At 49.2% G+C, this 26,431-nt stretch overlaps 1 protein-coding gene across 2 annotated transcripts in view; it reads right to left on the minus strand.

Moving 5' to 3' along the window:
• LOC134949615 (uncharacterized) overlaps positions 1–26,016 on the minus strand; it is a 104,556-nt gene extending 78,540 nt beyond the window's left edge. The window contains exons 1-6 of one of the 2 annotated variants that reach the window (XM_063938312.1): positions 25,876–26,016; positions 20,822–20,949; positions 8,886–8,956; positions 7,735–7,821; positions 5,898–5,999; positions 3,050–3,117 (exon numbers count right to left, since the gene is read on the minus strand). In XM_063938312.1, coding sequence (XP_063794382.1) covers positions 3,050–3,117; positions 5,898–5,999; positions 7,735–7,821; positions 8,886–8,956; positions 20,822–20,949; positions 25,876–26,010 — 591 coding nt within the window. In that variant the 5' untranslated portion in view covers positions 26,011–26,016. Of the gene's footprint in view, positions 1–3,049; positions 3,118–5,897; positions 6,000–7,734; positions 7,822–8,885; positions 8,957–10,768; positions 10,788–20,821; positions 20,950–25,875 lie in introns of those variants that run through there. The other variant, XM_063938313.1, reaches the window with a different exon arrangement.
• Positions 26,017–26,431: the final 415 nt, after the last annotated feature.

Here is a 26,431-nt window from a genome sequence, read left to right on the forward strand (position 1 = left end):
ACAACGGCATTTGCTATGGAATAGCTGATGGGTGTGGAGGGGGGTTACTGCTAGCACTGTGTGTATGGATCTGAAGGCATTGATAGATACATTTAATTAAATAAGTAGGTAATAAGGCAACATACAATGGCACTATATGCTGAAAATCGCCTTGAAGTGGCACAACATGGAAGCCCTGGTGTAGAAGCTGGCATTCAGAAAAACAAAAGTCGAAAACTTTTTATTGCCCAGCCCAAGGATGTCCCAGAATACACCACCAGTCACAGGGTAGGTAGCATTGGTGTCTGTTTACGCCACCACCAAGCCAATACAGCATACTTGCCGACCTGGCTATCCCCGCTTCCAGGTGGGGGGCAGCCCGGTAGGCATATAGGGGCGTGGCTGACAGGATGGTGGTCTGAAGGGGGCGGAGCTTCGAGGACGCATCATCGTGGCTTCGCCCCCGCCGATCTATGGTGCGTAGAAAAACAGGCACTGTATAGCAGGGGCAGGGCTACGATGACGCGATTCCGTCATCGCCCCCCTTTCCCCACACGGTCCCCTTCCACTAACAGCAGAAGGGGAGTGCGGGGGTTGCATCTAAATCCGGGACACTTACCTGCCTTTCCTGGGAACCGGGAGAATCACCCGATTTTCGGGAGCCTCCCGGCCACTCCGGGAGGGTAGGCAAGTCTACAATACAGTAGTAGGGGCTGCAGCTGTTGGCCCGTGACTATTTTGCTAAAGTTATTGCAATTCTGTGTAATTTTTTTAGTCACCTATACCTTGTAACTAACCTACAGTAATCCTGCTCCCTCCTATTCCACACAGGTGCAGTGAGGAGCATTATGGGGGAGAGATAAAGTAGAGAAGTTGCCCTTAGCAACCAACCAGCTCCTAACTGTCATTTTTCTAGCACAGACTGTAAAATGACATAATGCTGATCGGCAACTTCTCATTTTTATCTCTCTCCAATGTTTGATGCATCTCCCCCTGTGAACGTTATGATTAGGAGTCCTTCTGCCGGTCCAGGCCAAACCCGAACTGATATGTTGAGGTCCTTTAGTAGAATTGAAACTTGGATGGTTCAAACATAAATCGTATTGCACAACTTAAGCCAGAAACACTACCTGTGGCAGGGCCGTCTTAACAGTGGGGGTAATTCAGAGTTGATCGCAGCAGTAAATTTGTTAGCAGTTGGGCAAAACCATGGGCCTAATTCAGACCTGATCACTCGCTAGCTATTTTTTTGCAGCGCTGCGAGCAGATAGTCGCCGCCTATAGGGGAGTGAATTTTAGCTGTGCAAGTGTATGAACGCCTGTGCAGCCGAGCGGTACAAAAAAGTTTTGTGCAGTTTCTGAGTTGCCAAGAACTTACTCAGCCGCTGCGATCACTTCAGCCTGTCCGGGCCCGGAATTGACGTCAGACACCCGCCCTGCAAACGCATGGACACGCCTGCGTTTTTCCAAACACTCCCAGAAAACGGTCAGTTGACACCCAGAAAAGCCTTCTTCCTGTCAATCTCATTGCGATCGGCTGTGCGAATGGATTCTTCGTTAAATCCATCGCTCAGCAACGATCCGCTTTGTACCCGTACGACGCGCCTGCGCATTTCGGTGCATACGCATGCGCAGTTCTGACCTGATCGCAGTGCAGCGAAAAAAACTAGCGTACGATCAGGTCTGAATGACCCCCCATGTGCACTGCAGGGTGGGGCAGATATAACATGTGCAGAGAGAGTTAGATTTGGGTGGGCTGTGTTCAAAGTGAAATCTAAATTGCAGTGTAAAAATAAAGCAGCCAGTATTTACCCTGCACAGAAACAAAATAACCCACCCAAATCTAACTCTCTCTGCACATGTTACATCTGCCCCACCTGCAGTGCACATGTGGGGTCATTCTGACCTGATCGTAACTGTGCTAAATTTAGCACAGCTACGATCACTTACACTGACATGCGGGGGGACGCCCAGCACAGGGATAGTCCGCTCCGCATGTCAGACCGCCCCCCCCCCCCCCCGCACAAGTATAAAAGCAACGCACAGCGGCGATGCTTTTGTACTTGAAGAGTAACTCCCGGCCAGCGCAGCTCCTGCGGCTGGCCGGGAGTTACTCGTCTCTGCCCTGGATCGCAGCGGCTGCGCGTGACGTTGGCCGGACTGTGCGCACAAAACGCCGGCAAAACGCCGCCGTGCCGCCCCCTCCCGCCCAGCAACCGCCTCTGCCTGTCAATCAGGCAGAGGCGATCGCTAGGCAACGACAGCCTTGCGCACTGCGGCGCCGGTGCATGCGCAGTTCTGACCTGATCGCTGCGCTGCGATCAACTGCGGCGAGCGATCAGGTCAGAATGACCCCCATGGTTTTGCCCAACTGCTAACAAATTTGCTGCTGCGGTCAACTCTGAATTACCCCTGTGTTGTATTTTCTACGTTTGTATATTATGCCATCATATCTGTATTTTATTTTTTATCTATAAATTGTGAAGCAAATTGAATTTGTGTGTCCATTATAGAACTTAATATACCTCCAGGACACTGTAATATTATATATACTGTATTTTTACTAATTTTAATAAAACCACTTGGTATTTTATGATACCCATATGGACTGGATATTCTCTCATTTATAAATAGCTCATTATTGAGTAAAGAGGATTGCCCAACAAAAATTAGCGCCGGAGAAATAACCTATTACTATAGTAGAGAGTGCTGCCTGGCTGCTGTGACGGTGTGTAATTCACAATCAGAGCATCCGGGCAGCACTGTGTTCGAAGGTCACTAGAATTGTGGCGCCCGGGGCAGTTGCCCAGGGTGCTTACACATTAAGATGGCCCTGACCTGTGGCATAGCACTAAGGAAGACTCTGACGCAAATCATGCACAAGCGCTTTATTGGGGCAACTGCAATTATTCTAAGGCGATCAGATCACTAATAAGATAACATGTTCTGTGTATGGCCCGTTGTAAGCCTATGTCTGTGGAACTGCCTTATATCCATCTATCCAACACCGAGTACTTTTGGTGACAGACTCCGTTATTATTTCTTTTCAAGCAAGCAATGTCATTTATACCTCACTCAGTGTGGCCGCTTTGGAGATTGGCTTATAGCCCTGGCAGTCCTGGTCGGAATGTTCAGGATCTAAAAGAAATGAAACAATATTGGTGACCAACGAGGGTGAAAGCGAGGGCGTAGTGGAATAAACACAAAGCGGTAGAGAGCAACAGCGAATCAGGGCGTCCCGCACAGGAGCGAGCGGGGGCGGAGTCTGGGACGTGATTTGTGCTGCTATGTGTATGAATATGAAGGACAAATACTGGGACCGTAAAGAGATATTTATTCAGCATGCATGACCTGGAGGCCACCCTTATCATCAGCGATTAGTCTGCCCTGTATCGCCTGCTGCATCTGTACAACAGCTGTTATCATACCTGTATGGACATCTGTTTTCTGGAAATGTAGGGTAACTACGGGGTTCTGAGAGGGTGTAAACTAAGGGGTCTATTTACTAAGCCTTGGATGGACATAAAGTACCAACCAACCAGCTCCTAACTGCAATTTTTCTACATGTGACATGGCAGTTAGGAGCTGATTGGCTGGTACTTTATCTCCATCCAAGTGTTAGTAAATAGACCCCTAAGCTATAGCTGGGTGGATGATATAAAGCATACCTCCCAACATTCTGTCCCTGAAAAGAGGGACTCTTCTGCACGTTCCCGAAAAAGGGGCGTGGCCTCTGGGAAAGGGGGCATGGCTTCACAGGAATGCCGCAATTGCAAGCCATACCCCCATTTTCGTCACTATGGGGGCATGGCAAGCGCTCTGTGAGCCCCTGTCCCTCTCTCCAAATGAATAGACGCCGTGCGCATGTGCAAAGCATCTATTCACCGGTGCTCTGCTAAGCAGAGCAATAGGTGAGAGAGGGTCTCCCAACTGCCCCCCCACCGCGGGACACTGCGACCTGTGGGTGGGACAGAGGGACAGTCCCAGAAAAACTGGAATGTTCTGCGAAAATCGGGACAGTTGGGAGGTATGTATAAAGTATTGGCAGGTAGTAGTTATGCCAAACACACTACCACAATGCCATACCTCACAACTTTTAGATATTTGCGGTCAGGACGCCGCGTGTGACCCAGAAAAGGGGTGTAGCCTCGGATAAAGTGCAGCACTGACCATACCCTCCAACATATTGCACATAAAAATCGGTACAAATTAGGAAAGGGGCGTGGTCATGGGTAAAGGGGGCGTGGCCATACCCCCTTTTCCTATACTTTCAATGGAAGTTTGGAGAGCTAAAAATCGGTACAGACCATAAAAAAAAGGGTACTGTACCTGCTAAAAAGGTCCAGCTGGAGGGTATGGCACTGACCCGTGGTGCAGCATTTTGGGGGCGTGCCCAGTGCTCCCAGAGCAGCTGGGCAGCCCCCTGCTCACCTACCAGCACTGAATAGATGCCGTGCGCTTGCGCACAGCATCTATTCAGAGATCACTCGCTGCTTTGCAGAGCAGAGCAGCGGGTGATCAAATCCTCCCCAACTGCCCCCCTCGCCCGCAGGACACTGCTGCCCGCAGGAGGGACAGCGGGACAGTCTCCAAATAGCGGGATTCGGGATGGTTGGGAGGTATGCAATGCAGACAGGCGTTACTAAATGAATACTTTCTATTTAAGATAAAGTTGTGATTATAGGGGAAGACATTTATTAGTACACAGCAAACATCCTGTCAGTATTAGTGGTGGCCATCAGACCGGTACAGGTGATGTTTTCTCTAGATCAGGTGAATTGGTGCTGCACCACATACTTGCCTACACTCCCGGAATGGCCAGGAGGCTCCCGAAAATCAGGTGGCCCTCCCGGCCCCCCAGAAAGGTGGCCAAGTCTCCCGCTCACCTCGGCCATCCACAGCAGAGAACAAGTGGGTGGTCCGAGGGGATCCGATTACGCGATTTGCGCTGAATCGCAACATCGTAGCTCCGCCCCCGAAATACAGTGCCTGTTTTCGCTGCACTATAAAGCGGGGGGTGGAGCCACAATTGTGATACCATGCCCACAGACATCCCACTTTACCACCGGCTATGCCCCCATGCGCCTACCACGCTGCTAGCTCTCGGAAGAGGGGGCAGCAAGGTAGGCAACTATGCTGCAACATCTATGGGGGGAGACCATTCTTATATACTTTTAGGATATCCCCTCTCGGCTCTGTGCTGCATTGTGCAGCAGGGGGAGCAGGGTCATGATAATTTAGCAGAACCAAGACTTGAAGATGCAAATTGCATAAGAAAGGCCTCGTCCATTTCAAAATATATTTTGTATATAAATTATACTTTATGCTTAGTGGCCCTTATTGCTTACATACAAAGTAACTTTAATTACTTATTTTCATACATCCGGTACAGGAGATGTGAGGGGCAGGCACTCTATGATAAGAAGAGGTGGGTGTGAAAGGTTCATGCCCACCATGCAGCAGGTAGAACCCCCTGTGGGACATTTATCACCTCTCTCAGAAGTCCCAAAAGTACAGCCATAAGTCAGCAGTGTCCCAGAGATTCCGGGACCATAGGTAACTAAACAGTGGTGGCGGCCATTTTATGGCTGAACCAATCTTCGTAAGAATGCTATCAATCAATTCAGTAGTATGAACCAGTAACATCACTGAGACATGAGGCACAAAGTTCCTATACAGAAAGATGACGGAATGCACTCTTGATGGACGCATGAAATTAGTGGTATCAGGAAGAATAACCCAAAATATAGCTGCCTCGTGTAGGAGAGGGATACACAGAATTACAAAATGGCTCCTTTAACCAGTTACCTCACCGATGCCTCATGAGAATACGGCATTTAGGAGAACAGACCTCACCCTGGCACAATCCAAACCTTATATTTTCCTCTAGTCTATAAAACTGATCTCTGCAAGCTTACCGGGTGTACTGATCACATGTACGTTGATTACTTTGTACCCCAGGCATTTAGAGAGGTGTTTAAAGTCGTCCTCAGAGGAATAAGCAGTTGTATTGCTTTGAGCTAAAAAAAAGTAAAAAATAAAAAGTATATTAGACACAAAGGACCATATTCAAAATTGGGGGTAGATCTACAAAATCTAAAAGTGGAGGTATTGCCCACAGGAACCAATCGTCAGTTCTGTCATTTTTTTTAGAAATGATAGCTAGAATCTGATTGGTCGCTTTTCATTGTTATAAACACTAATACATCTACCAAATGGAAGTAATTAGCATCTAAGCACAAAGTCGTCCATGAACCTGAACACGGCATAAGTAGCAAATGCACCTCCAGGGGCGTAATAAGAGAGGAGGGGCCTGTGTGCAGTCTTCGTCCGGTTTCGCTCTTCTCTAGCCAGCGGTGCGAGGGAGTAGACTCTGGCGCCGTGCATGTGCAGATCACCGGAAAAATGGCGCGGCGGCTATTATAGATACCCCACCCTGCACACCTCCCTCCCCCTGCCTATAATGGGAGCAGATGCACCAAGGATTTGTCAGGAGGCGTGGCTTTACTGTGAGTACAAAAGATACTCAAAAACACAGTACACCAATCATACATAATATAGTAAAAGGCTGGAAACCCGCCCAAAAATTGTGTCGACCATATGTGTGTCGACCATTCGACCTTTTGTACCTGTCGACCTTTAGCACTGTCTACCTTTTACCTGCTGGCATTTTCACTGCGTTGACGTAATGCATTTCGACAATATGGGCTCAACATATTGACTGTCTATCTAGACACTGTCTAGATATACATTGGAACCCACTTATAAGCCTTCCGCTTCCCAAACAGAGTAGGAATCTTTTTTTGGTGGGGGAGGGGGGGGGGGTAACTGTTCAGTGCACTGTAATCCCGCCATTAGATCACAGCCGCAGCAGTTCTATTATATTTGCATAACTGGGTGTGTCTTAGACACGTTCGGCAAATCAGTGACTGTCAGCATCACCAACTCATAAACAGATTGCCATTTTGGGACGCATTTCATGTTGACAAGTCCACCATCTTAGCACCCTAAGTGCAAATGCAGCAGGTCACCGGGGCAAAAGATGCTGATGCCGCGCTCCCTTTTTGGCCTTAGGTATCCGAGGGTCCCGAATTTAGGACAGCAGAAGTTGGGAGGTATGCAAAGGCATGCCAAATGTTTAGAAGCAAGGAAAATTCTAAGGACTCAAAGTCTGGGATATGAACATAGGAGTTTCTATAATGGGTGCATTGTGTGTCGTCCACATGGACCCCTGGGTCTAAGTAGGTCCACACCACACACCCTGCATCCTCGTTCAATTACTTACCTCTGTCCCCTGCTGCACCAGAAATCATTTGGAAAATAACAAGGCAGCCATTTTCACGGTGATTCACACTTACGCAGTAGAAACTCCGAGAACATCATGTCCGCCATGTTCCCGGAGACCTGCGCATGCGCAATAGAGATTAGTTACTGGGCGCCATGTTTTCGGAGACTTTCGGATGCGCAATAGAGACTAGTTACTGGGCACCATGTATCCGGAGACTTGCGGATGCGCAATAGAGACTAGTTACTGGGGGCCATGATTCCGGAGACCTGCTCAACATCTACTACGTTTCAGAGTGGAGAGGCCTCACAGGGAGTGTGTACACGGGCCCCCTCCTCTCTTAAACCGGCCCCCTGGATATGATTTGGCAAAAACTCTGACGTTATACAGCTCCCAGCGGGAATGGAGAATGGGACATAGGGACTGCTCTGCAGGACTGCAGGGTATGGAAGACTGATAGTTATAGTTACAGAACAGTCTGACTCCATCTTCATCTTCATACAGGATCACATGGTCCTTCATAGGGTAAACTGTGAATTTATGGTCATCCTCCTTTGCTGTGGAATAAAAGAAAGAATATATAATAATAATGTTAGGAATATAGCAGTGTGATGGCATCAGGGGTTTCACAAAGGTCACGTTTGCTTTTTTCGGTGCCAACAAGCCCATAACGTAGGTGTGGAGAGATACAGTACATGATTTGTACTGTGTGTATATTAGAGCATTGATTACATTATTGGTATTAAAAAAGAAGCATGTTATATGTATAAGCTGGGTGCACCCTAGATGATATATGTCGTCTGATCCCGGTCGGATCGGAGTGACATATCTGGCACATCATCTACTGTGTACCCATGATATGCATGCTCCCGCGGGTCACTAGCGACATCCCCCGTCGGCCCTGCCTTCAAAAATTTTGAATGGCCTCCGAAAGTTTCTAAGGAGGGACACTTGAATGCCCCTAAAGGCCACCTTGTTCAAAATGGAGCTCATCACCTTCTCACATCCCCCTTCATCTAGCCTCCATAATGGTTGGGCAACATAACACCCTCCTTGTCCCCATGCTGTCAGCCTTGATGCCTTTACAGGCTGCGCTAGAAAAATGACAGATAGCCACTGATTGGTTGGTACTTTAGCTCTCTCCACTTTATCTCTCTCCCACATTTGATAAATCTCCACCCTTGTGAAAGCAAAACTGGTACCTCAGAGGGTGGTGATGCATCACCTCCAGACACAATGGCAGCCCCGCCCACTGTAATTGCCAATGGTGATAACCACCTATCAGCCTTGGTCTGTGTATCATAAACCTCTACCAATTCCAATAAATACTGTAGGTCTTGCGAAGAAATATGGCTCCCAGACATTCACCACAGAGGTACCATTATAATACAGTCTATATACACGTTCATCTGTAAATGACAATCACAGACAAACTCCTCTGGGGTTTATTTCATGTCATATAGGATGAGAAACATGGTGCCCTCTGGCAGTTGAATCAATCTCCCAATATTGCTGCAGATATCGCAGAGCCCCTGGACCAACGGAATCAGTGGTGAGAAGGAAAAGTGGCCTCACTGACTGACCTTTACCAGCTAAGTATGAATGATCTATATCTCCGTACCTGTCAGAATGTAGCTGTTGTTCGCTTTGGTAATTTGCATTTCATGCGCCTCTATTCTCACAAGGTGGTTACTTAAAAAGAGACAAATAAATGAGTAACAAAAACGTTAATGCTTTCACTATATGAACGTACACAAATCCTGTAACAGCATATACACAGGCAGGTGCCTCAGTGATGTTATATGGAGTAATAAGATTCATGTTACAGGTTGTACAGAGAGCTAGTCATAATAAAAGTCTACGGTAGAAATATAGGGAGAGACAGGTGGATGCAGAGATATGAAGTCAGTGGAACGTGGAGTGTAGGTTACAGAGAAAAGGAACAGTCTTCGGTCGGTAGTATTAGATGGGGATCCGGACTGAAAGTCGACAGTAACTAGGTCGACAATGTCTAGGTCGACCACTATTGGTCGACAGTAACTAGGTCGGCAGGGTCAAAAGGTCGACAGGGTCAAAAAGGTCGACATGTTCTAGGTCGACAGGTCAAAAGGTCGACATGAGTTTTTCACAATTTTTTTTCTTTTTTTGAACCTTTTCATACTTAACGATCCACGCGGACTACGGTTGGAACGGTAATCTGTGCCGAGCGAAGCGTTAGCGGAGCAAAGGCACCATGCGAGGGGACGCGGTGCACTAATTGGGGTTCCCGGTCACTCTACGAAGAAAATGACACCAAAATAACATTAAAAATTCATGTCGACCTTTTGACCGGTCGACCTAGAACATGTCGACCTTTTGACCCTGTCGACCTTTTGACCCTGTCGACCTAGTTACTGTCGACCAATAGTGGTCGACCTAGACATTGTCGACCTAGTTACTGTCGACTTTCAATACCACACCCATTAGAGGTATGGAATCTATAGGTGGCTCAGTGGGTACAACTGGAGTGTGTGGGATAAAGGAGACAGAAATCTTCCAATAGGACAAGTGAAACAGTTCACGTCAAAAAATACACATAGCACTTCCATCCAGTGGTCATATTTATCCCACCATTACACAACTGTGTCTAGACTTAGCCTGATTGTGGTGAAAAAAAATGTAACATGAGTCTTTATCAGAACTGGCTAGAATTATGAAGGGTTTGTTTATTAGCATTGCATTTAGGTGCTAAATCTGAACCGCCATGGCCAGTCACTGGCAAGCTGGCTGGTGCCATGTGTCTGAGTTTCCGGTGGTGCCACTTTTCTGAGTGTGCCGTTGGTTCCACGTGTCAGAGTGTGCTGGTTGTGCCACGTGTCAGAGTGTGCTGGTTGTGCCACGTGTCAGAGTGTGCTGGTGGTGCCACGTGCCGGAGTGTGCTCGTTGTGCTACGTATCGGAGTGTCCCGGTGATGCCACGTGTCTGAGTGTGCCGTTGGTGCCACGTTTCTGAGTGTGATGTTGGTGCCACATGTCAGAATGTGCTGTTGGTGCCACGTTTCTGAGTGTGACGTTGGTGCCACGTGTCTGAGTGTGCCATTGGTAGGGGTGGTCTTCTGTATGCCGGCGGTCGGGCTCCCGGCGCTCAGTATACCGTCGCCGGGAGCCCGACAGCCGGCATACCGACACTTATTTTCCCTCGTGGGAGTCCACGACCCCCATAGAGGGAGAATAAAATAGTGTGGCGCGCCCGTAGCGTGGCGAGCGCAGCAAGCCCGCAAGGGGCTCATCTGCGCTCGCCACGCTGTCGGTAAGCCGGCGGTCGGGCTCCCGGCGCCGGGATGCTGGTCGCCGGGAGCCCGACCGCCGGCCAGCCGTAGTGAACCCATTGGTAGTGCACATGTTGCACCTAAATTCAATGTTAGTAAGTTATTGGGGATCACTAGTGATCAACAACAATTTCAGAAATGTCAAGTAGGTGGAGTCAAACACAAGCAGACAAAAAGGAGATTTATGGTAGACTTACCATTCTTAAATCTTTTTCTGCGAGGTACACTGGATCCCACAGGGAATAACATCGGGGTGTAGAGTTGGATCTTGATCCGAGGCACCAACAGGCTAAAGCTTTGATTGTTCCCAGGATACACTGCCTCCTCTATATCCCCGCCTCCAAGCACTGGAGCTCAGTTTTGTTAACCAGTCCAATGCAGTAGCAAGTAAAAGAGACGACAGTAGTTAGTAGCCACAGACAACCACATTCTCACGACAGGAGAAGGGACCAGCGGCTAATGCCATACAAACCCAAAGAAGCTAAGTGCGTCAGGGCGGGCCCCCTGTGGAATCCAGTGTACCTCGCAGAAAGATTTAACAATGGTAATTCTACCATAAATCTCCTTTTCTGCAGCGGGATACACTGGTATTCCACAGGGAATAACATCGGGGATGTCCTAAAGCAGTTCCTCATGGGAGGGGACGCACTGTAGCGGGCACAAGAACCCAGCGTCCAAAGGAAGCATCCTGGGAGGCGGAAGATCAAAGGCATAGAACCTGATGAACGTGTTCACTGAGGACCACATAACCGCCTTGCACAATTGTTCTAGGGACGCGCCACGGCGGGCCGCCCAAGAAGGTCCAACAGACCGAGTAGAATGGGCCTTGATAGTAGCAGGAGCTGGAAGTCCAGCCTGCACATAAGCTTGTGCAATCACCATTCTAATCCATCTGGCCAAGGTCTGCTTATCCGCAGGCCAGCCACATTTGTGAAAACTAAAAACAAAAGGACAAAGAGAGAATCAGATCTCCTAAGAGAGGCGGTTCTCTTCACATATATACGGAGAGCCCGTACCACATCCAAAGACCTTTCTTTGGAAGACAAACCAGGAGAGATAAAGGCTGGAACCACAATCTCTTGGTTAAGGTGGAAAGACGACACCACCTTAGGCAGATAACCAGGGCGAGTTCTAAGAACCATGCGGTCACGGTGAAAAATCAGAAAGGGTGACCAACAGGATAAGGCACCCAAATCTGAAACCCTTCTAGCAGAGGCAATAGCCAGCAAAAACAATACCTTAAGGGTAAGCCACATAAGTTCCACAGACTCAAGAGGTTCAAACGGAGACTCTTGTAGGGCATCCAGAACAACCGACAAATCCCAAGGAGCCACAGGAGGGACATAGGGAGATTGAATCCATAACACACCCTGCAGGGGCAAACGCAGGATTTAGCGAGGGGGATATATATATATATATATATATATATCTGCAAATGATGAATGGCACTCCTTACTAGTACAACATACTCCGGTGCCCGTCAGATTCAGATAATGGCCCTCATTCCGAGTTGTTCACTCGTTAGCTGCTTTTAGCAGCATTGCACTCGCTAAGCCGCCACACTCTGGGAGTGAATCTTAGCCTAGCAGAATAGCGAACGAAAGATTCGCAAAATAGCGAAAAGAAATTTCTTTGCAGTTTCTGAGTAACTCCAGACCTACTCACAAATAGCGATCAGTTCAGGCCGTTTCGTTCCTGGTTTGACGTCACACACACGCCCAGCGTCCGGCCAACCACTCCCCCGTTTCTCCAGACACTCCCGCGTTTTTGCCTGACACGCCTGCGTTTTTCCGCACACTCCCAGAAAACGGCCAGTTTCCGCCCAGAAACACCCACTTCCTGTCAATCACACTCCGATCACTTCAACGATGAAAAATCTTCGTTCGGGCGTGAGTAAATCTACTAAGTTTTGAGCAAAATTACTTAGCGCATGCGCACTGCGTACCATGCGCATGCGCATTTTTGCCTTAATCGCTCCAATGCGAAAATCGGCAACGATCGAACAACTCGGAATGACCCCCAATATGTATGCAAGCAGGACGGCACTCATAGAACCTGGTAAACCATAGAAAATCAGCACAGGACGCTGTAGCTGTATGTCAATGTTTCAGAGTCACTCTTTTAAAGGAGTCTAACTCTGAAACGTTGACAAACAGCTTCAGCATCCTGTGCTGATTTTCTATGGTTTACCAGTCTCTATGAGCGCTGTCCGACCTCCGTACATATATATGTATGTGTATATGTGTGTGTGTGTGTGTGTGTGTGTGTGTGTGTGTGTGACTGTGTATGTATGTATGTATATATATATATATATATATATATAAAGCACACATTTATATATACACACACACACACACACACACATACAGTACATACTTACTGTACATACACAAGCACACACACAAACCTACATACATACTGTACATACACAAACCCACATACATACCATACAAATACACACATAAACAAAGATTTAAAACTTACATATACAGCGTTTTACTGTATGCACTACACCAGGGCTGGGAGCAGAGGGGCAGCCGCAGCAGAGTGAGGACGGAGGGAGCTGCTGTGGCTGAGCATGCGCAGCCAGCAGCTCCCAGCCTCCCACAGCACCCAGGACATTCTGTATGCAGAGAGCTGCATAACTCTCTGCTGTTGCTGCAGCTCCACGTCTGCGATCGCGGTCGCAGCTTTTGCTGAGATGGAGACACAGCTGTCTCCATCTCAAATTTTTTTAGGGTCATCACAGGGGGGGTTTCCAGGTACTCTGAAACCCCCCCTGCGTGCACCAGTGCTGAGTGAATGTATAAAAATCAGGCAGAGACGTAATTTTTCTCTGAAACCATACCGACAAGGCTGAAATATGAACCTTGAGGGAGGCCAGACGAAGGCCTAAGTCCAGGCACTGTTGCAGAAAAGCCAAAAGTTTGGCAGTACTGAATTTGTATGCGTCATAATTCTTAGCCGCACACCAAGTGAAGTAAGAATTCCAGACCCTATAATAAATCCGAGCCGAAGCCGGTTTTCGGGCTTTCAGCATAGTTTGAATGACCGCCTCAGAAAATCCTTTGGCCCTCAGAACTAAAGCTTCAAGAGCCACGCCGTCAAAGCCAGTCGGGCCAGATCCTGGTAGACACAAGGGCCCTGAACGAAGAGGTCTGTGCATTGCGGAAGTAGAAGAGGACGCTCTATCGAGAGACCCTGCAGGTCTGAGAACCAATGCCGTCTGGGCCACGCTGGAGCGATTAGACGTAGTGTTCCTCCTTCTTTCTTGAACTTCCTTATTAACCTGGGCAGGAGGGACACCGGAGGGAACACATACGGCAGCCGAAAGTTCCATGGAATTGCCAGCGCGTCCATGAACACTGCTTGAGGATCCCTTGTCCTTGCTCCGAAGACCGGAACCTTGTGATTGTGTCGAGACGCCTTCAGGTCTACATCTGGTAGGCCCCACTTGTCCACTAGGAGTTGAAAGACTTCCGGATGAAGACTCCACTCTCCGGCGTGATCGTCCTGATGACTGAGGAAGTCTGCTTCCCAGTTGAGGACCCCCGGAATGAACACTGCCGATGTGGCTGGCAGATGGCGTTCCGCCCATAGAAGAATCTTTAACACTTCCGTCATTGCCATGCGGCTTCGAGTGCCACCTTGATGATTTATGTACACCACCGTGGTGGCGTTGTCCGACTGTACTTGAACAGGTCTGTTCTGTACCAGAGGCAGGGCCAGTTTCAGAGCATTGAACACTGCCCGCAGCTCCAGAATGTTTATTGGAAGGAGATATTCCTCCCTGGTCCACCGAAACTGAAAAGAGTGTTGCTCCAACACCACGCCCCAACCCCGCAGGCTGGCATCCGTCAATAGGAGGACCCAGTTGGAGATCCAGAAGGGACGACCCCTGCTCAATCGTTGGTCCTGGAGTCACCAGCTCAAAGACAGACGAGCTTCCGGAGTCAAGGAAATCATGTGAGACCAGATCCGGTGAGGCAGGCCGTCCCACTTGGGAAGGATTAACCGCTGCAGAGGGCGAGAATAAAATTGAGCGTACTCTACCATGTCGAAAGCCGACGCCATGAGGCCTAGTACTTGCATCGCCGAGTGTATCGACACACGTGGGCGAGAGAGGAAGCATCTTATCCTGTCCTGAAGTTTCAGGACCTTCTCCGGAGACAAAAACAACAGTTGGTTGTGTGTGTGTCCAGTAACGCCCCCAGGTGCACCATGCGCTGAGCAGGGACCAGCAATGATTTCTTCCAGCTGATGAGCCACCCGTGGGCTTGCAGGAATTGGACCGTCAGTTCCAGATGACGGAGGAGAACCTCTGGGAAGTTCGCCAGGATCAATAAGTCGTCCAGATACGGCAGGATCTTCCTGATACCCTGACGGCAGAGAAGGACCGCAATGACCGCCATGACCTTGGTGAAGATTCGCGGAGCCGTGATCAGTCCAAAAGGCAAGGCCTGGAATTGATAATGGAGGTTGCCAATAGCAAACTGCAGATATTGCTGATGCAACATGGCAATAGTATATGTAGGTAAGCATCCTGTATGTCCAGGGATACAATATAGTCCTTGGGCTCCAAGGCCAGAACAATAGAGCGAAGAGCTTCCATACGAAATTTAGACACCTTCACAAATTTGTTCAAAGACTTGAGGTTGAGAATGAGCCGGGAGGATCCATTCGGTTTCGGAACCAGGAACAGCGTTGAATAGTACCCCCTGCCTCTCTGAGCCAGAGGCACCGGCACTACCACTCCTGTGTCCAGGAGGGATTGTACAACCAAATGTAGAGTTTTTGCTTTCAACGGATCCAAAGGGATATTTGTCAAGCAAAACTGGCGTATCCGTGAGTGACTACTTCCCTCATCCAGGCGTCTGAAGTGGTCTGTAACCATACCTGGGTGAACCGCAGAAGTCGGCCTCCCACCCCCTCGGGTCCTCCAGGGGGAGGCCCGCCCCGTCATGCACCAGGCTTGTCTGATTTGGAAGCAGGTTGACGGGCAGCCCAGGAACGTTTAGGTTTGGGCTTAAAGGTTTTGGAAGTGCGAGCCTGTTTCGGGTACGCATGACCTCTGCTTTACTTGGAGGTCGAAAGGAACGAAAGGTGGTACTCTTAGCCTTCGGAACCGAAGGATTTGTACTCGGCAGACATGCAGTTTTAGCAGACACTAAGTCAGCAACAATCTTGTTCAGATCTTCCCCAAAAAGGATGTTTTCCTTAAAAGGGATCTCCTCCAAGGTCTTTTTAGAGTCCAGATCCACAGACCAGGACCGCAACCACAGAATCCGGCGAGCCAGAATGGATGTAGTAGACGCTTTGGCTGCCAGCACACCGGCATCAGAGGCCGTATGTAATGAGAGGCTATGGTAATATATGAAAGACACTGTCTGGCATTATCAGAAAAATTCGGAGGTAGCTCCGCTTCTTATTCTTGAACCCAGGCTTCAATAGCTTTTGCAGCCCAAGAAGCCGCTATAGTAGGTCTATGCACAGCACCCGCGAGTGTAAATAGACTTCTAGCAACCCTCCACGCGCTTATCCGGCGGTTCCTTCTGAGAGGTGACGGTAGTGACAGGCAAAGTAAAAGACACCACCAGACGCGCTACATGTGAGTCCACCGGTGGTGGTGTTTCCCAATTCTTACTTAACTCTGCAGAGACGGGATAACGAGCTAGCATCTTTTTAGACAGGGAGAATTTCTTTCCTGGAGACTCCCAGGATTCCTGACGTATGTCAACTAAATGGTCAGAATGTGGCAAAACTAATTTAGTAACCTTCTGACGTTTGAACTTATCAGGTTTCTTAGACGTATCTGGAAGTTCAGGTTCATCATCAACCTGAAGAATCAGTTCAATAACCTCCAAGAGGTCAGGAACATCCACCTGTTTTGTAGATTCCCCATCTGAAGCATCTGCATCAGTGTCTGATGGGTCAGTATATACGCCATCTTCATCGGATGAAGTATCCGAAACATGCGTGGACTGTGAGGAAGAAATGGCCCGCTTAGATGACCCTTTGGTCCTAGGAGGGCGAGGGTCAGGCTTTTGTTTAACCAAAGACTGATTTAACTGCTGTAACTGAGTAGACAGAGTATCCACCCATGGTGGATTTACAACAGGGACAATATGTGATTGTAAAGGCACAGAAAGTCCCACAGGGGGTGCAAGTCTCGTTACTAGCGTAGTCAGTAAATTAGAAAAAACAGCCCAAGGTGGGTCTTGGTGTGCCACCGGTGCTGCAGGCTGACCGAGGGGTACAGACTCCCCACTACCTGGACCCCCAGCTGGAATATTTTCCTCAGATAAATCCGTGGCATCAGCACTGCATGATGCAGGATCAGCCACGGATCTCCCACCCTGTGATGCAGACATTATTGGAGAATGTAGCCCTAGGGCGTAACAGTACAATATATATAGCCAGACACAGTACCTGACAAAAAAAAACCTGTGCAGTGTGACTGCAAATGCAGATCACAAACAGAGGATTTAAGTGGTATAAAGTGACTGAAATACACAGAGAAAAATACCAAACAGTATATCCTGTGAAACACTATATATATATATATATATAAAGAATGTCTAAGGGAGCTATACAGGTTGAGTATCCCATATCCAAATATTCCGAAATACGGAATATTCCGAAATACGGACTTTTTTGAGTGAGAGTGTGATAGTGAAACCTTTGTTTTTTGATGGCTCAATGTACACAAACTTTGTTTAATACACAAAGTTATTAAAAATATTGTATTAAATGACCTTCAGGCTGTGTGTATAAGGTGTATATGAAACATAAATGAATTGTGTGAATGTAGACACACTTTGTTTAATGAACAAAGTTATAAAAAATATTGGCTAAAATGACCTTCAGGCTGTGTGTATAAGGTGTATATGTAACATAAATGCATTCTGTGCTTAGATTTAGGTCCTATCGCCATGATATCTCATTATGGTATGCAATTATTCCAAAATACGGAAAAATCCCATATCCAAAATACCTCTGGTCCCAAGCATTTTGGATAAGGGAGACTCAACCTGTATAATTAAAACTTTAAATGAAAATTCTCTTCCAAGATTATTTGACCATAGAATCATAAAAACACGTTCAATTTATTCACATATTGCCATTGAACAGCAGGGACGTGCAGTCAGGGGAGGTGGGGGAGGCAGTGCCTCCCCTGTGATTAATCATTAAAATCATACAAAGAAGATACTTATGACACATAGTCTGTTGTGGCGGCTTTACAGCGGAGACAGTGCCCAGCAGTACCAGAATCAGCGCAGCTCTGTGTAATTGCGCCCAAACGCTGACAGGGAGTGAGGGAGAGAGAGAGATGCAGCTCCAGGGCGGGAACATCTGCTGTAGATGGTGCCTGGGGCTGGGGGAGGGGCTACAGGTCAGAGCCTTATCCCCTCTGCTGGACTTCACCACTGGTTACTGCGGGGCCTATACTAAACGGATTTTAGTAAATCCGACCTGTGCTCCTTGCCCTGGTGGATATAGTGGGGTCCCTGCATGGCCACAGTGTCCACACCAGCGGCACGGTCCATCTCCGGATCGCGATTTTGGCGGGTCCCACCTGGGGGACCCTCTTACCTCCTCCCTATCGTGCGGCCACGCGATCCAGGAGAGTAGCGGCGGTATGTGTGCCTGATGAGATCGGAGCGCCTCCGCTGTAAGTACCCGGCAACCAGGGCGCGGGAGTATACAGCGCCGCTGGGGGAGGTGAGGGAGCCGCAGCACGATATGTCAGCGTGACATATAGCACCAAGTGCCTATGCTGCGGCCCTTGAAGTCTTCTTTCTTGTCAGAAAAGCTCTTTTCAGGGCTGCCTAGTGCAGCCCTCCCTGTTAGCTGCCTGCACTGCAGGCACCAACTTACAAACTGAGCTCCAGTGCCTGGAGGCGGGGATATAGAGGAGGCGGTGCAGTGCATCCTGGGAACAGTCAAAGCTTTAGCCTGTTGGTGCCTCGGATCAAGATCCAACTCTACACCCCGATGTTATTCCCTGTGGAGTACCAGTGTACCCCGCTGCAGAAATAGATCGAAACAAGCCCTAAGGTCAGGGCTAGCGGCGGGGAACGGCGGTGAGGAGCTCAGCAGTGGTCAGCAACTGTAATACAATAGGACAATAACAGCTAGGTCAGGAAACAAAACTCAGAGTGGATGCCTGAGTGATCTAGGCCCAGGTCTGAACCTATGTAGGAGCTGCCACTATAACAGGTGAGACCTGGGCTTGTGAGAGGCTCACCATGGACCATAATAAGCCTGGAATCGTCCTCAGATGATGATAAGAATAGGTCCTACAGGTAGGTATCTCACCCATACATGATTATGATGAGACATCAGTCAGCATGGAAACCATCCTGTTAATGATGGTTAGATTAGAGTACATCCTGAAGTCTTCTGCTGATATCCTAAAGCAGGAATGATATGCCCATATTCCAGCGTAGGTGCCTGCTGACTTCTACTCCACTGACCATCTCAGGGATCTTCTATTATGTACATGTAGTGCAGGCAGCCATTTTACCGGCTGAACCAACAATCACAGGCCTGATTTTCAGTCACAAGCTTTGCCGTCTATGGGGGGTATCCAATTAGCCCCGATGCCGCTTGATGATAAAAACGGATGGTTATCGCGATTAATGACTGATGGCCATTATCGCGGTATCCAATTAGAGGCCGTTTTTATCGTCAGCATTTATACCTGAGATCATGCGATAACACATGGGATCGGGGATAAATTCTGTGTTATCGCAGCTCCGGCAGGACACTCATTGCGGATCAATCCCCATAAACATAATCCCGATAAGTGGCAGCATCGGGCCTAATAGGATAGTCTCCAACGATCCTATTAGCAGTGGTAAAGTACCGCTGCTCATAGCATACCGCCCTGTAGGGGATATCCAATTAGCCGCGGCGCTAATTGTCTCAACGGAGGCTATCCTATTAGCCCCGATAAGCAGGCGTGAGCAGCGGCTTATCTGGGATTTTGTTTTACCTACCTCAGGTAGGCGAAACAAAATCTCCGGAAACAGATGAAACGGGGCTGTTCTACCGAAAACACACAGGATTCACTGAACCTGTCTCACTGAACCTGTCTCACCGAACCTGTCTCACTGAACCTGTCTCACTGAACCTGTCTCACCAAACCTGTCTCACCGAACCTGTCTCACTGAACCTGTGTCACCGAACCTGTCTCACTGAACCTGTCTCACCGAACCTGTCTCACTGAACCTGTGTCACCAAACCTGTCTCACCGAACCTGTCTCACTGAACCTGTGTCACCGAACCTGTCTCACTGAACCTGTCTCACCGAACCTGTCTCACCGAACCTGTGTCACCGAACCTGTCTCACTGAACTTGTCTCACTGAACCTGTCTCACCGAACCTGTTTCACTGAACCTGTCTCACCGAACCTGTCTCACTGAACCTGTCTCACTGAACCTGTCTCACCGAACCTGTCTCACCGAACCTGTCTCACTGAACCTGTCTCACCAAACCTGTCTCACTGAACCTGTCTCACCGAACCTGTGTCACCGAACCTGTGTCACCGAACCTGTCTCACTGAACTTGTCTCACTGAACCTGTCTCACCGAACCTGTTTCACTGAACCTGTCTCACCGAACCTGTCTCACTGAACCTGTCTCACTGAACCTGTCTCACCGAACCTGTCTCACTGAACCTGTCTCACCGAACCTGTCTCACTGAACCTGTCTCACTGAACCTGTCTCACTGACTGAACCTGTCTCACTGAACCTGTCTCACCGAACCTGTCTCACTGAACCTGTCTCACTGAACCTGTCTCACTGACTGAACCTGTCTCACTGAACCTGTCTCACCGAACCTGTTTCACTGAACCTGTCTCACCGAACCTGTCTCACTGAACCTGTCTCACCGAACCTGTTTCACTGAACCTGTCTCACCGAACCTGTCTTACTGAACGTGTCTCACTGAACCTGTCTCACTGAACCTGTCTCACTGAACCTGTGTGTTTTCATAAGAAAATATTTTTTTTTACAGGCGACCAAATTGAATAGCCCGTAAAAAATACGGCTGGAACTTCTCAGGTAATTGGATACCCCCTATGTGTCTATGGGATGGATAATACCAGTAATTATTAGCTACAGAAGGATGTATTTGTCAGTTAGTAAATGAGCGTCTGATCAGTGCAAGGAGGGGTCTCAGTAATACATTATAAATCTTATAGAGTTATGTGATTATTTAAACAGTGATTCTTTTGTGTTACTTACTGCTTTATAACTTGTCGGACCTGTGCGTGTTCATCATCGGTGACGTGAAAGTCCAGCACAGAGGAAATGATGGTGCCCAATCCTGACTCATGTGCAGCGCTGTAGAAGAGATACCAGCGGCCCTCCAGCTAGTACAAGAGACGGTTCCCTTATTGTTATATTGTGGTCACCATAGGCGTGCGCAGCTAATTATATTAGGGGGTGCACCGCCGGAGGGGCGTGTCTAGCACTATTTTACATTCTCTCAGTAAAATCACATGGCTTAATCACATTACCCCACACAGTAGGAGCCGAAATTCACATTACCCCACACAGTATGAGCCGAAAGTCACATTACCCCACACAGTATGAGCCAAAAGTCACATTACACCACACAGTATGAGCCAAAAGTCACATTACACCACACAGTATGAGCCGAAATTCACATTACACCACACAGTATGAGCCAAAAGTCACATTACACCACACAGTATGAGCCAAAAGTCACATTACACCACACAGTATGAGCCAAAAGTCACATTACCCCACACAGTTTGAGCCGAAAGTCACATTACCCCACACAGTATGAGCCAAAAGTCACATTACACCACACAGTATGAGCCAAAAGTCACATTACACCACACAGTATGAGCCGAAATTCACATTACACCACACAGTATGAGCCAAAAGTCACATTACACCACACAGTATGAGCCAAAAGTCACATTACACCACACAGTATGAGCCAAAAGTCACATTACACCACACAGTATGAGCCAAAAGTCACATTACACCACACAGTATGAGCCAAAAGTCACATTACACCACACAGTATGAGCCAAAAGTCACATTACCCCACACAGTATGAGCCAAAAGTCACATTACCCCACACAGCATGAGCCAAAAGTCACATTACACCACATAGTATGAGCCGAAATTCACATTACACCACACAGTATGAGCCAAAAGTCACATTACACCACACAGTATGAGCCAAGTCACATTACCCCACACAGTATGAGCCGAAATTCATATTACCCCACACAGTATGAGCTGAAATTCACATTACCCCACACAATATGAGCCAAAAGTCACATTACCCCACACAGTATGAGCCAAAAGTCACATTACCCCACACAGTATGAGCCGAAATTCATATTACCCCACACAGTATGAGCCAAAAGTCACATTACCCCACACAGTATGAGCCGAAATTCATATTACCCCACACAGTATGAGCTGAAATTCACATTACGCCACACAGTATGAGCTTAAATTCACATTACCCCACACAGTATGAGCTGAAATTCACATTATACCACACAGTATGAGCAACATATATACAGGGCCGGCTCGAGGCATGTTCGACTCGAGCGGCCGCACAGGGCGCCACCCTTAATGGGCGCCGTGCGCTGGCGCCGCCATGTCGGAGCCTGGAGCCGGCCCTGATCTCCCCTGCTGTCCCGGCTGACACTGCTGTGTGCGCCGCCGCTGTGTGCGCTATGCGGCGCCGGCGTCTGATGTCAGACACCGGCGCCGCTCAGCGCGCGCAGACAGCACAGACAGCGGGCGCGCACAGCAGCACTCCCCCTCCCTCGACACAGCAGGTACTGGGGGCATATGTGGCACTGTGGGGGGCATTTATCTGGCACTGTGGGGGGCATTTATCTGGCACTGTGGGTGACATTTATCTGGCACTGTGGGGGCATTTATCTGGCACTGTGGGTGGCATTTATCTGGCACTGTGGGTGGCATTTATCTGGCACTGTGGGGGGCATTCATTTATCTGGCACTGTGGGGGGCATTCATTTATCTGGCACTGTGGGGGGCATTCATTTATCTGGCACTGTGGGGGGCATTCATTTATCTGGCACTGCGGGGGGACGGGACATTTATCTGTGCACTGTGAGGGGGCATTAATGTATCTGGCACTGTGGGGGCATTTCTGGCACTGTGGGGGCATATCTGCGCTGTGGGGGCATTTATGTATCTGCACTGTGGGGGCATGTATGTATCTGGCACTGGGGGGGCATATCGGCACTGTGGGGGTATTTATGTATCTGGCACTGTGGGGGTATATCTGCACTGTGGGGGCACTTATTTATCTGGCACCGGGGGCATTTATTTATCTGGCACTGTGGGGGCATTTATTTATCTGGCACTGTGGGGGGCATTTATTTATCTGGCACTGTGGGGGCATATCTGGCACTGGGGGCATTAATGTATCTGGCACTGTGGGGGCATTAATGTATCTGACACTGTGGGGGGCAATAATGCATCTGGCACTGTGTGGGCACTTATGCATCTGGCACTGGGGGCATTTATGCATCTGGCAATGTGTGGGCATTTATGTATCTGGCACTGGGGGCATTTATGTATCTGGCCCTGTGGGGGCATATCTGGCACTGTGGGGGCATTTTTATATATGGCACTGTGGGGACATATCTGGCACTGTGTGGGCATTTTTATATCTGGCACTGTGGGGGCACTTATGTATCTGGCACTGTGTGGGCACTTATGTATCTGGCACTGTGGGGGGCATATCTGCACTGTGGAGGCATTTATGTATCTGGCACTGTGGGGGGCATATCTGCACTGTGGAGGCATTTATGTATCTGGCACTTTGGGGGCATTTATGTATCTGAACTGTGGGTGCATATCTGGCACTGTGTGGCCATTTATGTAGCTGGCACTGCTGGGGGGGGCATGTCACGTGTAGCTGGCACTGCTGGGGGGGGGGGGGGGGCATGTCGCGTGTAGCTGGCACTGCTGGGGAGCATGTCGCGTGTAGCTGGCACTGCTGGGGGGCATGTCGCGTGTAGCTGGCACTGCTGGGGGGCATGTCGCGTGTAGCTGGCACTGCTGGGGGGCATGTCACGTGTAGCTGGCACTGCTGGGGGGCATGTCACGTGTAGCTGGCACTGCTGGGGGGCATGTCACGTGTAGCTGGCACTGCTGGGGAGCATGTTATGTAGTGTTCCCGCTAGGCGTCTGTGGCTAGGCAATGTGTCTCAGTGCTGTGCCTGACACAAAGTGTATAGGAGGTTCTACCTGGTGCAGTGTGTATTAGCTGCACTACTGTGTGGTGTAATGCAAATTGCCACTATTATGTGGCCACGTACCTTCCCCACGAAGTAACTCCCCTTAATTTTTGCTGCGCGCCTTCGGCGCGCACTGTCCATTCTTTGACATATAGGTATGGGAACAACAAGCATTATGTACATCATTTTGCCCTCCTAACTTAAAAATGTGCCCTCCCTGTGATCAGCACCATGCCCTAAAAAGTGAACACTATCATGTGTAGCTGGCACTGCTGGGGGGCATGTCATGTGTAGCTGGCACTGCTGCGGGGCATGTCATGTGTAGCTGGCACTGCTGCGGGGCATGTCATGTGTAGCTGGCACTGCTGCTGGGGGGCATGTCATGTGTAGCTGGCACTGCACATTATGTGTATCTGGCACTATACTGGAGACATTGTGTGTAAGGAACACTACTGTGGCTATGTGTAAGGATGCTAATTGTGTGAAAATATGTTTATAGTTTGATGATATGAAGTTACGAGGCCACGCACACTTTTCCAGAGGCCACACCCACTTTTCCGGGAGCGCGCGCGCCTTCGGCGCGCACATGGGGGGGGGGGGGGGTAGCGCTTTTACATTTTCTCGCTCAGGGTGCTAGTAGGCCTGGAGCCGGCCCTGCATATATATATATTATGGAGAGAGAGAGGCATGGAGGGGGGGGCACAAGTAGAGAGATGCATGTAGAGCGAGAGGGGCATTGGGACAGAGGGGGGGCATGAGTAGAGAGTGGCATGGATAGAGTGAGAGGCATGAAGAGGGGGGGTATGAAGGGTGAGGGAGCATAGAGAGAGTGAGAGGCATGGTGGGGGAGATAGAGAAAGGGGCATGGGAGGGAGGGCGGGAGTGGGAGAGCAGTTTACCTGGAGGTTGGGAGGAGGCTCCGCGGTCCCTCCAGTCAGGCGCGGTGGGATGTGTAGTGGCTCCGGCGGGGTCACCGCAGCCAGGCAAGAGACGAGGGTGGAAATCAGAGATGCAGGAGGAGGGGGATAAGCAGAGACGCGGCTGCGGCTGATGCAGTACTGTGTAAGAGAGGAGCCCGCTACCCAGACTGCCTGAGCTCCTCCAGCTGCGCGTCCCAGGAAGTCAGCAAGCATACCGGTAAATGCGCTACTGGCAGGGAGGGATAGCACAGGACTGAGCAGCAGGCCCTGTGGGGATTGCTGTGCTGCACTGCCTAATGTGCAGGCGTGTGGGGGGTGCCGGACATTAGGGGGTGCCTGTGCGCACCAGGCACCCCCCCTGCGCACGCCTATGGTGGTCACATTGCCCCCACACACACAATACACAGGGGGTGATTCAGACCTGGTCGCTGCTCTGCGTTTTCTCACAGCGAGCGATCAGCAATAGACTGCGCGTGCGTATGCACTGCAGTGTGCACGCGCTTCAGCCAACAACAACGGTCAGTGACAGGATGGTGAGCAAATTTCATTCGCAAGGGCGTTTACAAAGTGATTGACAGGAGGAAGCTGTTGGTGGGTGGTAACTGACCGTTTATTAGGCGTGTCAGGAAAAACGCAGGCGTGCCCAAGCGTTTTCAGGGAGGGTGTCTGACCTCAGCTCCGGCCCCGATCAGCCTGGTCCCATCGCACTGTAGGAGTAAGTCCTGGGCTGCGCAGAGACTGCACACAGTGGATTTTTGCAGCTCGGCGTACACAAGCGATCGCACACCTGCATGGCGAATTTACACTCCCCCTTGGGCGGTGACTATCTGAACGCAGGACAGCAAAGTTATCAGCCCAGCGATCAGATCTGAATCACCCCCTAACTGTAATAACCTGCGAGAAGCAGGAAGTGCGGGATCTCGTGCGAGTCTAGCAAAAAAATTTAAAGCGCCAATCATTTACACAACAAAAGCAACCTGGTTATGCTGTGTAAATGATTGGCGCTTTAAAAATCCACCCAACTCACATGAAATCCTGCGCTCCCTGCTTCTCGCAGACTATTACATTTAGCCCACAGGGTCGGTGCGGACAGACAGACAAGGGGTTACCTCACCTCTCTCTGTGACAGCTGGTGGGTGTAATCACTCAGGGATCTGCATGACGGGGAAGGGTCGCCGCTAATGCTGGACGTCAGCGTCAGGCAGAGGAGCAGCGAGCGCAGCAGGAGCGACATAGTGCTGGCAATCATTGTCACTGCTCCCGTGTCACTTATATACAGGGACGAAGGGGACCGAGATGTGCAGCCAGGGGGCAATGTCTATCTATTATTCAAACACACCGAGCAAACAGCCTGCAAATTACATAAATACATGATACCATGAACTTTGCCTGTGACCTAGGAGTTATAGGAGGCAAATATACAATGGGTATATATAAGGACAAAATATTCTGTCTATAAGCAGTGGGAATGGTTACGTGATTTCCCAGGAAATGATCAGAAAACAAACTGGGAATATCTCACTCATTGGGGGGAATTCAGATGTTTGAAAAGTCAGTTGGGTGTCTATCTAATAGACAGGAAAAAACAGACACCCAACCAATTTTCAAACATTTGAATTCCCCCCATTGTGCGGAGTACGTCAAATTCTTTGCAGGTTTTCAGGGTTATT

Source organism: Pseudophryne corroboree, chromosome 8 (assembly GCF_028390025.1).
Source record: "Pseudophryne corroboree isolate aPseCor3 chromosome 8, aPseCor3.hap2, whole genome shotgun sequence".
NCBI lineage: Eukaryota > Metazoa > Chordata > Amphibia > Anura > Myobatrachidae > Pseudophryne > Pseudophryne corroboree.